General features: G+C 57.6%; 1 protein-coding gene across 4 annotated transcripts in view; it reads right to left on the bottom strand.

Moving 5' to 3' along the window:
• LOC104470154 (tropomyosin alpha-3 chain) overlaps positions 1–10,415 on the bottom strand; it is an 11,179-nt gene extending 764 nt beyond the window's left edge. Inside the window, exons 1-9 of one of the 4 annotated variants that reach the window (XM_010084981.1) lie at positions 10,282–10,409; positions 9,346–9,463; positions 9,057–9,127; positions 7,635–7,710; positions 7,098–7,160; positions 6,891–6,960; positions 5,056–5,134; positions 3,170–3,233; positions 291–413 (exon numbers count right to left, since the gene is read on the bottom strand). In XM_010084981.1, coding sequence (XP_010083283.1) covers positions 336–413; positions 3,170–3,233; positions 5,056–5,134; positions 6,891–6,960; positions 7,098–7,160; positions 7,635–7,710; positions 9,057–9,127; positions 9,346–9,459 — 615 coding nt within the window. In that variant the 5' untranslated portion in view covers positions 9,460–9,463; positions 10,282–10,409 and the 3' untranslated portion in view covers positions 291–335. Of the gene's footprint in view, positions 1–290; positions 414–3,169; positions 3,234–5,055; positions 5,135–6,890; positions 6,961–7,097; positions 7,161–7,634; positions 7,711–8,187; positions 8,264–9,056; positions 9,128–9,345; positions 9,464–10,281 lie in introns of all 4 variants that reach the window. The other 3 variants (XM_010084978.1, XM_010084979.1, XM_010084980.1) reach the window with 3 other exon arrangements.
• Positions 10,416–11,416: the final 1,001 nt, after the last annotated feature.

The following is an 11,416-nucleotide window of genomic DNA, read 5'->3' as shown; positions in this document are numbered from 1 at the left end:
CCCCCCCCCCGTGGCCCAGCAAGCCACCCAAGAGCACCGCGGAGGTAAAACACACTTAAGAAATCACCCCCTGGAATGACAGCTGGTTGTGCCCCCCCTTCTCCCCAGCACAGGACAGAGATGCCAAGCTGGTCACCGAGACCGCGACTTCCCAGCAGCAGGGAGTAGACAACCGCGCCTCAGGGACAGCGGGGAAGAGGCTGCTGTCGGTGAAGGGCAGGCAGGGAGCAAGGAGCGAGGGTGCTGCAACTCCGCCCGAGACTACAGGCAGCTGCACGGTCGATTCTCACATGTTCCTTAAGCCAGGAGGAGAGCTCAGCTCAGCAACTAGCGCTCTAGGTACGCCTCACTCCAAAGGTGAGCCCACCCATGTCACTGAAGACATCCACAGGCTGGGACACGGGACAGAGAGGCTGTAGAAAGATGTCCTTTAGGTACAGGCAGGTTCTCAAAGCCGCTCCCCAACCTCCCCAGGATCAGAAACTGCGCAGAGAGCGAGAAGCAGCCTTCCTAGAGCTCTAGGAACTGCAGCATTTAAAGAGTCCCTGCAGGCACAGCTTCACGCTGTGGATTTTGGGACTTGCTTTTCCATGAGCTTTCCCAGCCCGTTCTGGGGCTCTGCATCTGCGCTGGGGTCAGGCCCCAGGAACAACCGCTTCCCCCACACCTCCTCGGTTAGGATCAACCCTACAGGAAAGTACTACAGGTGTGCGGTGTCCAACAGACCACGACGTCAGTCCTTTATTGTTAGAAGCCATCATTCCATGCAGCAGAAAATCCTACAGTCATCAGCTAACAGTAAATTAAGTCGTAGCAGACATCAGCCTAACGTCATCCCACCCCTCTCTCGGTGGGTGCAGCCTCTGGTTCCATGGAGGAGCCAGACAGGACCCCCCGGACGAGGAAACAAGACTGCTCAAAAACCGGCGATGTCCGAGGGTAACTTCACCAAGAATAGAGGTTACCTTTATATATATTTTAAAAAAAAAGCTCTTAAATAAGTTAGAGGATAAATTCAAGTGCCCCGTTAAATAGCAGCAATTGCATAAGAGCTGCAAGTCTGCCAAGTCTTAAGAGTGACGGGATTTCAGTGTGGTCCCCAGCACTGGTGGTCGCAATAAGCTTGTTTAATGGCATTAGTGGGCCCCCTTCTCAGTCACACAGATCATGCAGCGTTAACTTCAGCTCGTTAGAGAGCAGGCGGTTTTTCTCAAGCTGGCTGTACAGGTGCTCTGCAGTGGCAACAGGATTAGGGGAAAACAAGAGGAAGAGAGAAAAAGAGAGAAAGGGAACATTAGTAGAGGACCGAGACGAGCACATCAAATAAGCTGTCTGCGCACCGTGTGCCTCTGAGATCAAGTCCAGGCTGTTAAACAGACGGAGAAAACCAGGGAGAATGAAGGCTTGTCTCACTCTAAACTTGCGTTTCAGCTCAGGAAGATCACAGAGGAAGCAGGAACGGAAGCGCTGCCAAGGGCTTACGAAGGCAAAGAGAGGAAGAGGAGCCCACCAGAAGAGGAGCCCGCAGGCGGGGCTGGACCCAGGTAAGGAGAGAGGCTGGGGCTGTGCTTTAAGCCCGTGGAGCACTTTGCAGAAAGAAGTGGTCCTACCACAGCCGGACCAGAAACACCTTAGAGCTAGCCACAGCACAGGGGGATCGGTGGGGTTTAACAGCAGGACAGGGACACCAGAAGAACCGAGAATGACAACACTGCGTACCTGACCTGGGGGACGCTCCTCCTAACAACCTGTGACGTTTAGACAGGGACTGGAGGCAGGAGCTGCTCTGGGCACGGGACAGGGGAGTTGTGGAGCACAGGCTCCTGGTTTATGTCAGTCCCAGAACTAAATGAGCCGGGCAAACACTGCCGCTGCGTCTGACAGGCTTCCCCTCCCCACCAAGGCCCTGTCCTCACAGCCCCGCAGGGCTCCTGAGACCACGCTCATCCCCAAGGCTGGCCCTGAGCGCGTCGGCTCATCAGCAGCTCCAGGGAGAGGGAGCTGATCTCCCCAGGACAGGTCACCTCTGGGGGCCGGGGGGCCACTGTCCTGCCATGCAGCCTGTCAGCCACCGCAGAGAACAAATTCAGCAAATGTGGGCACCCTGACGCCAGTCTCCAGCTCCAGGGTGGCCCTGGGGCTCCAGGAGCAGCAGAGGATGAGTGAGCCATGGTCACAAGCAGCAGTGAGCGCAGGATGCCGCGATGGCTCACAGCCTTCGTGCGGCTGGACAGGGAGGTGACGATCCACTGCCCCAGGGAGCAGACTGAGGGCAGGAATTAGCGTGACCCTTCCTAGACCTCAGGAACAGCTCCTCCACATGGAATGCGTGCCCAGGTCTGCTGGGGCTGGCTCCAGCGCTCGACCTCTCCACCCAGCCCGCAGGGCAGCCTTACCAGCTGTCCGAACAATGCAGGGAGCTTGGGGACCTGTGCCTCCTGGTCAGCAAATCTGCGTTTGGAGCACTCCTGAGTCAACGGCCTCACGCAGGGTAACCAGCCCGCACAAGCCTCACAATCCAGTCCGACCAGAAACCTCTCAAAACCTCCCAGGGCAGAAGTTGCATCACCCACCCATCCATCCATCCATCCACCTACCACCCAGCGCGGAATTCCATCAGGGCAAGCAGGGAAAGGGCCTGCCACAGCCCAGCCTCCGATAACATCACTTGCAACACTGCCGTGCAACCGCAGAGCCACCAGCTCCGCGCTGAATGAGTCGGTAACAAACCCATGGCTGACAGGACCTCCCCACGCGGGGAGTGGCTGTTTCACAAGGGCAGGGTGCCACCTCCCCCCTCGGAGCTGGGAACTGAGCACTGGGCTGGACGCCTCCACACACTCGCGACAGAAGCCCTGCCCCTCCCGCAGGATCCAGGCCCCAACTCCAGCTGCACCTTTGGTTACTGAGGAGTTATGATTTCTCGCTTTGCGTTTGCAGGGCACAGAGTTATCGCCCCCCACCCCAGAAGAGCCAGACCACCTTCTCCCAGAGCTTTCCAAGCTATCACCCTTTGAAATTCCTTGCGAGAATGCTCCCTCCTTCCCCACCCAGGCTGGGCAGAGCGGGGACAGCCCTGACCCAGAGTGAGGGTGGGCTGGGGCAGCTTGGTGTGTCAGGACTCTAGCAGTACTGGTGCCATTTGTGTGGAGAACAGAGTGACACAAACCTGAGGAAACCACGGGAGGTGTCTCATTTCATCAAAACTCTGATCGCGAAGGGCTCTTCGGGCACTGTGGCAGATGAACCGATCCAGAAAGGAAAAAAAATTTGGCAAGGCACCGTGAGGCACCATGTGCGGTTACAAGAGGCTGATCAGTGATAACAGACTCGGACCAGCAGTGACACACAGTGTTTGCAGCCCACCGCCAGCTGCAGTGCTCGGTGTAAAGCTCCATGCCACGCTCCCGGCACGAACCCAGCACCCCCAGCCCCTGCACGGGGACAGGAGCACTCTGCAGAACACCGCTTCCCTGCCCCGGGTGCCCACAGCCCTGCTGGGGCACGTTCTCATTCCTGAGGCGAGGGGCCATGCATCCCCCTCGCACCCGCCCTGTCCTGTCCAGCTGGAAACCAGCCAGACCTCACGGGATATTCACTTGCTTTCACACCCTGCCTGGGACCTAGCGCCTATCAGGTGTGGTGACTTCCCACGGCAAGCCAGCATTTGGCGAGTGATGCCGGTGAATGCTACAGAGCGGGCGGGCGTGAGGATGTTTTCAGCCAGGCTGAAGCGGGTGCAGCTGGACGAGTTCCTGCAGCAAACCCCAGCCTCCCCTTTGAGCCTAGAGCATGCTGAGGCATGGGCTAAGAGACCCAAAGTGAAAAATCCAGCATGTTAACAGAGTCTGTGCGCTCCCCAAGGGCACCGAGGGTTACGTGGGTCTGATCAAACAGTGAAAGTTACTCTAGAGCAGCCAGCAGTCCCTAGAATCTAATTTCTCCAAAGCACCAGCCATTCCCTTCCCTTTATACAAGAATTGTTTTCCTCAAAAAAAAAAAAGTGACATCATGCTTGAGTAAGAGGCAAAGAGAAATACAAAAGGAGCTTTATGGCTCTACAGAAGATATGCAGATGAGAACAACACACTCCCAGCTACACGCAGACAGCGCAAGGGCAGCCCCTCCGCGCACAGCCGTTTCTGGCACGTCGGGTCAAACAGAGCGAGCTTTGTTTAGGAGCGAGCGCGGCAGAACCGGGGGGCTGCTGCTGCTGTCAAGCTTCAGCGTCTTTACAGCGCTCATTCCCAGGGGTGCCCTGCGCACAGTAACTGGAAAAAGGTACTGGAATTGAGAGCAAGATGACGAGAGCGTGAACGCGGGGTGCAGGCGCGGAACAAGCCATGGAGCAGAGAGGCAAATCCCAAGTGGAGTTTGGAATCGCAAGACTTATCTGTGTGAGACAGAAGGAGACACTAATTTTAAGAGAAGCTGAAGTGTTTGTGCACGGCAAACTTTGCTTAGGGAGCGGTTGGACACTAGGAAAGGGCTTTCCTCTGCCGGGCAAGGACCTGGCTTCTCCTCAGTTAGTGGGAAGGACCGTGCGGAGCAGCTGTTAGCAGAACCCACCGCAAATCACAACAGCAAGCCGGGTAGCAGAGCTGCAGAAACAGAGCAGTTCAGCTACTTCCACAGATCAGTTCACGGTCCAGCCCATCTCAAGCCTGTTACGGCAATTCCTAAGGAATCGAGTGCTATCCACGGCCTCTTCCAGGAGGAATCCCGAGACCGTGGCCCAGCGGCTCCCGCAGGCATCTATGCCACACGACCGTAGGAAGCGTTTCCCAGCGGGACTGGGAAGTGCACTCAGAGTTCAGGTCAGAGCCCTTCCAGGCCAGCACAGCGTGTTACACATGCAGATCACGCGGACCGAGCGTTAGAGCAGCGCATGCTGCGGGGACGCCTCCCCGATCCTCGGGGCAGAGATCTGTAGAAGTAACCGGGACGATACAACGCCCATGGATTCTCCAACTACGAAAACCACAGCAAACCAAGCAAGCTCTGGCAGTCCAGCCTGCTGAAGCGAGAGGCAAACACCAGCCAGCTCATATTTACATGGAAGTCATGTCATTCAGGGCGTGGTCCAGCTCCTCACTAATTGCTTTGTACTTCAGTTTCTGGGCATAGAGCTCATCTAGAAGAGGTTTAGGAGGAGAACAAAAGGGAAACAATGAGGGAGGGAAGGCAGCGAGTTCTTCCAACAGCCTGGGGCAGGGAAAGCAGCATGGGGTTCATGAACAGAGGAAAATGAAGTTAGATGTGGAGCCATCAGGGCTTGTAGGAGTTCCCGACAATGAGTGGGTGGGTTCCAGCGGCCCGAGGGCAGGCTGACCAGGGAGCGCCTTCCAGGATTACAAGCCAGCTCCGAGGGGAGCAGAGCCAAGAACAAACCACAGCAGCTTGTGAGAACAAGCCGCCCAGCTAGGTCAGCAAGAACCGCTGGCAGGAGGAGCAGCAGGGAAGGGCAACTCCATCCCCTCCGGGAGAAGGTTGCTCCACCTACGGAAGGCACGGATCAGCTGAGGAGCTCTGTTCTCACCTTCAGTCTCAACACAAAAACCTGCTTGGGAGAAGTTGGTCACGTCATAGTCCCTGGCATCAGAGGGAATTCCCCCTCTGTGCCACTCAGCCGGGCAGGGCGAGCAGAGCAGACAGGCCACACCTGCATCCTCCATCAGAAAACGGAGCAGACGGGCAGAACCCCCGCCTTCGGGGAGGAGGCAGCCCCGAAACCCATCCTGGCACCAACTGCTCCCCGCTCTGGCTGCCTAGGCTACGGTACAGCTGGGAATGTTGTTAACGGCTTCGCAGAGCCCAGAAAACTTTGTCAGTTGTCATAAACTAGGTCACTTCAGCAGCAAGACTGGAGAGCAGAGCCAACTCTCCATCACCGTGTTTCAAGGGGAGGATGCAGGGATTTGGAGGAGTTCTCAATAAAAGCTTGCCCTGGATCATGAGGTGGCTCAGATTGCTGCTTGGCTGCAGTTCTGGAACAGCGCAGCTGACACCATTGCTATTTCTAGATTAAAAAAAAAAAAACCACCTCCCGAGTTGACTCCAGATGGTAGGATGTGGCTTTGAATCTCCAAGACCTGGTACGGAAAAACCACCGAGGCCCAAGCTGTGGTGGAGGCAGGAGGCCGGCGAGAGCTTTGGTTTGCCAGCATCACCACTCCAGCCACAGCTATCCGCAGAAAAATCCAGCTGCAACCTCAGACTTAAGGGAAGCAGCTGGAACCTTCTCCTTCCACAGCTTGGGAAAGGCAGGAAGCCTCAGGAGTGCTCCTGGAGTACCGGGAGCAGGCAAGGATCCCATCCTGGGCACCACGCTGCATGGACAGGGCTTCTGGTGGTTTCATCTTGAACCAGGACCAACCCTGCGGAGCCCTGACTCCTTGTGGGGCTGTTTCAGAGCCCCCAACTGCTGTGGTTGACTGGCAGCAGCACTGTCCACAGCAGACAGCCACGCGTGTGGGGCTCTGCGCACAGGAGTGTCGTTATAACTGATTCCTGGGGAGGCCAGGCAGTTTTTCCTACGCCACTCCTTGAACGGGGTTAGGCTGGAGCACTGGAATCCAGCTACATTCCTGAGGACATCACAACAAGATCCACCAGCTGCACTATCTGTCGTTATCAGCCAGATCCAGCACAGGGTTTGGATGGAGAGCTCGAGGCCTGCCGCAGCACAGCCGGGGAACTTTTCAGGGCAGACAGATGGGGCAGGACTTGAGCCCAGAGGCACCGAGCTGAGCCTCAGGAGTCGAGTTAGGTCACGCTCCAAGTGTTGAGGAGCAGAGCAGTGTCTCCACTCTCCAGCTGTCTGGAGACAGCCTTCCTCAGCTCCCCGCTCCTCACCACATACTCTTGGGCTTCCCCTCCCCAGAACATACCTTCCAGATCATCAATGGTCTTCTCCAGCTTGGCTACAGACCGTTCGGCAAACTCGGCACGGGTCTCCGCCTGCCAGAGAGAAGCACAGCAGTCAGTACAACAGTTCTGGGATACAGTGAAGGACACAGAGCATCAGCCTGAGGACACGTCTGCCGCCCTCCACATCCCTCCCCAGTCCAGCCGAGGCCATCCCAACAGCCACCCACCTCTTTGAGTTTATCAGTCAGGATCTTGATCTCTTCTTCGTATTTATCCTCTTTTTGGGAGTACTGCGGAAAAGGAGAGGAGTCAGCCACCAGCAGCCCAAGGTACCTCCCCCTCCAGAGAGCCCACAGCTACAGGAGGAACTGAAACTCCTCCCTGCAGCGCCCGTGCCCGCAGAAACCTCCAACTGGGACCTGCTTGCACGCCTACCCCAGTCCAACAGAACCAGGTCAGGCAGCGAGTCCTACATCACACACGTCACACGAACTTGGGCACAGAAAAATTCTCATCCCAGCAGCACAAACACCGCGGCTGATGGAGTCTGCCCCGAGGCAGGGAAAGGCAGCCAGACTTCCCACACTCCTGCGGCCAACATCAGCCCTGCGCCGAACCCCGTTAGCTCTCCTGGAGAGCACACACAGCTCTCCTCGCTTGCTCAAGGCCGCGGTTGCGTCATTTCCATCCCAGTGGGTGCTCTGCTGTCACACACCCTCCTAGTAAAGCAGAAATGTTTCTGGCCCTTGGACAAGCAGCCCTACCTTCTCAGCCTGAGCCTCAAGAGACTTGAGATTGTTGGTGACATTCTTCAGCTCTTCTTCCAGCTCGGAACATTTACTGTGGGGTTTTGGAAAGAGAGGGGAGAGAAAAAGGAAAAAGAAGAAGTGGGAGGGAAAGACAGGAGAGACAAGAAGTGAATCCATGGGCAGGGAGGACTGTGAAGTTCTTCAGGAGACTGTCTGCGATCAGACTGGACGGGACCCTGCTTTGAGGCGGAAAGCAAGTTCCCTTCCTGCCTCCAAGCTCCCATTTTAAATTTTCTGCCAGCACAGGCGCAGGGCACTGAGCTGTGGACACAGATTTCTGCCAGACCCAGAGTCTTCAGGTAGAAGCTGCATGTTTAGTTTGCTGTGGGGAGGGAAGCTGTTCCGACAGACAGATGGACAGCCACCACCAGTCAGACGGGAATATTTGCAGGCAGAGAGGACAGAACATTCCAGGAGAGAGAAAGATGCAGGTAAGCTGAGGGAAGGAGCGCAGCAAGAAGACCACAAGAGTTCTGGTTTAACGGTTGGAGAAGGGAAGGGTTAGTACCTTTTCTTCGGCAACAGACAGACACCTCAAGTTCTGGTCCATCACTCTGATCTGATCCCGCAGCTCCCGGCAACGACTGTTAGTGACGGTCACACGATGGCACAAGCCAGGGAGGGACAAGGGTCAAAAGGAGCACCACAAACACAATACCGCAGAGCCAAAAAAGGGGGCAGGGGAAAAACACAAGAGAGTCATGGTCACGACATGCACGTCCGGGCAGGAAGCACAGTGCTACTGCTGCGTACACACCAGCTTTGTTAGACCAGGCCCCGAGGACAGAGAGCCCTGACCAGCTCCTCGAGGATCGGCTGAAGCATCCAGATGGGTGAAAGGAGCCCAAACACCCCAATTTGTGCTGCTGCTCCGAGCCGAGGAAGCCCGGCTCGCTGCTCAGCAGTGCAGGAGTCTGCAGTGGTGACTGCAAATGTTTTAAGAGGCCAGAGACCAACCTCAGGCACAGTTCTGCCCTCAAACATCCTGCGTGCCATTGCGGCTCCCGCCCCGGGAGGCCTCTGCCACGTCAGGACAAGCGCTGTGCCCTCACGCGCCCAACAGTGACACACAAGCATTGAGTGACCACACGTACAAAGCAGTGCTGGTGAACAGCGCGTGGAAAGGACTCTCCAGCCTCGCTAACGAGGGAGTCCCTCCATGCAACGGGGCAGAACATCCCCGCTGCAAGGTTATCGGGTAATCACAAACTCCTCAGCGGACCTCATCCTGCCCCAAGCAGGAGAGCGCTTCCACCTCTTCTGCCGCAGGATCTAAGCCCCCCCTGTGCTCCAGGCCTCGTGTAACAAGGTTGGAAACGCCATGTTAGTTCCCATGCAGAGCCAGACGTGCCGGTTACGTGCGAGCAGACTACTCACGACTCGGCAAGCTCAGCTCTCTCCTCAGTACGCTCCAGATCTCCTTCAATGATCACCAGCTTCCGAGCAACCTGGAAGGCAGAACCGGAGTTCAAGGGGGATAATTCTGTACCTGGAGGCTGCGTGAGGCAGCAACGAGAACGCCCACAGGAGTCAGAGTCTTTTGGCGAAGGGGAACAGCGCTGTAGCTCTGCTCGAGCCAGGTTTGCAGAGGAGAGCCCTGGCAGCAGGAAGAAGAACCGCCTCTCCTGGCCGGGATCAGCTGTACCGGCGCATCCAAGGCTCTCACCTCCTCGTACTTCCTGTCGGCCTCCTCCGCAATGTGCTTGGCTTCCTTCAGCTGGATCTCCTGCAGCTCCATCTTCTCCTCATCCTTCAGAGCTCTGTTCTCAATCACTTTCATGCCTCTGCCCAAAAGAAAGCACGGGGAGGGGAGATGTATAAAACAATCCCGTACAAGCCAGCGGTGTAACGAGTTTCGGAGCATTACCGGTGCTCCCCCCAGACCACGTCGCTTCCTTACGAGCCGCAACACCTCCGAGAGCAGAGGGCGGCACGGGAAGGCAGACACCGCTGGGCCGATGGAAACACAGCGCCTCCATCGCTCAGAATTAACTGTTCCTGGGGCGTTCCTCCAGCAGCTCATCGAGCTCCTGGACCGAGGCAACGTGCTGCCGAGAACAAGCCAGGCAGAGGGAATGCGCACGGCTCAGCCAAGCACTCTCCAGGCTGGAATGCCGGAAGAGCCAAGTCTGTCTTTATGGCAGGTCATCAGTGGGGTCAGGCTTCAGGTCATCAGCGGGGTCAAGCTGCTCACCGTGCACCAAGGGGCCACTCCGGCCCACGGGAGGGGGACCACTTCCCTCCCAATCCCCCCCGCCACGTCAGGGGACATCGCCAGCAGGGAGAGGCCTCCCCGCCAGCAGCCACCTTTGCGAATCAACCTCATCCCAGACCCCACGGATTTCTCCTCCCGGGAGGTGGGGATGCGCGGCAGCACACGGCGCTTACTCGCTCCTTCTCCTCGGGTTCCAAGACACTGGCCCAAGGCCGAGAGCGTCGCGTGAGTTGCTCCACGCGCGCAGGTGCCAACTCCCACATCCCGCCTTGATGTGGTGTCTGCTTCCCACCTTCCAGGAGGCCCAAGAGGCTGATGGCATGGGACCCTCGCTCGGGAACACGTCCGAGATGTTGGACAGAGGGAGAGCAGCAGCCCTTCGCTCACCTTTCGCTTTCATCTGCCGCCTTCTCCGCCTCCTCCAGCTTCTGCAGAGCCGTGGCGAGGCGCTCCTGGGCTCGGTCTAACTCCTCCTCTACCAGCTGGATGCGGCGGTTCAGAGACGCCACTTCAGCCTCAGCCTAGAGGGGGGAGATGAGGGTGACCTGGGCTGCGGCAGGGTGAGGAGCTGGAGCCGTGGGGGAAGCCAAAAACAACGCCAGGGCGCTTCATCCGCTTCCTTACGGAGCCTGCACGCGCGTTAAGCTTCGCAACGTTCCACACGTGGACGCTTTGTCTGCGCGGGAGCCATCCTGCAGGTTTCTCGCCCGTCAGCTTGAGCTGACGTGACAGTTTAAGCCGTAAACGCTGAGCAGATGACTTACACTAATGGGTCTCTCCGCAGCTGCTCTAATCCTACCCGGCCATCCATCACACTCCTGGTTACCCGCCACACCGGCGCTCCATGACAGCCACCGTTTAGCACCCGCTCAGTTTACTCAGGGGATCAGGGCGCGAGCGTCACTCGAAACCAGCCCTCTCATCAGCAGCGTGAGAAAGATCAACGGCTCTGGGCTCAGAGCTCTGCCAGGCTGGGCCAGGATCTCCGTGGATGGGGCCGCCCGATCGCTGCCATGGCCACAGCTCCAGCGCCCCGAGCCCCACCTGGGCTCTGGGCTTCCTTCAACTCCCTAATAACCCAAAAAAAAAAAATCAAAAGCCTCATCCCACCTTGAGACAGGTTGAGGAGGCTGCTCCCCAGCCAGCTCCGTTCAGCCGTATGCGCCAGGAGCCGGCAAAATCGCAGAGAGCCCGCAGGCACCGTGCGTTTGCCAGAAGCACAACCACAGAAGTGACCCGAGGATTTAACGAGTCCGCAGAGAGCCAAAGCCATCGCACTGCCATCAGCCTCAAGGCGCCTGCGGAAAGCCCAGCCGGCACCAACCCCAACCAGAGCCTGGGGGAAGCCTCGACGCTCTGGGGACACCAACGTGCCACCACAGCCACCCAGGGAGCACAGAACCCCGCTCTCCGGCAGGATTAGTGCGCTACTGCGAAGGTGGACAGGGCTGCGGCCATTTCAGGGCAGCACCGTGATCTTCTACAGAGCCCTGCGCGCAGACACATGCCGGGCGTACACGAA

This window comes from Pterocles gutturalis, unplaced genomic scaffold, assembly GCF_000699245.1.
Source record: "Pterocles gutturalis isolate BGI_N339 unplaced genomic scaffold, ASM69924v1 scaffold24960, whole genome shotgun sequence".
Lineage (NCBI taxonomy): Eukaryota > Metazoa > Chordata > Aves > Pterocliformes > Pteroclidae > Pterocles > Pterocles gutturalis.
Note: the sequence above shows the minus strand (reverse complement) of the source record. Positions and strands in the feature narration are given on the sequence as shown.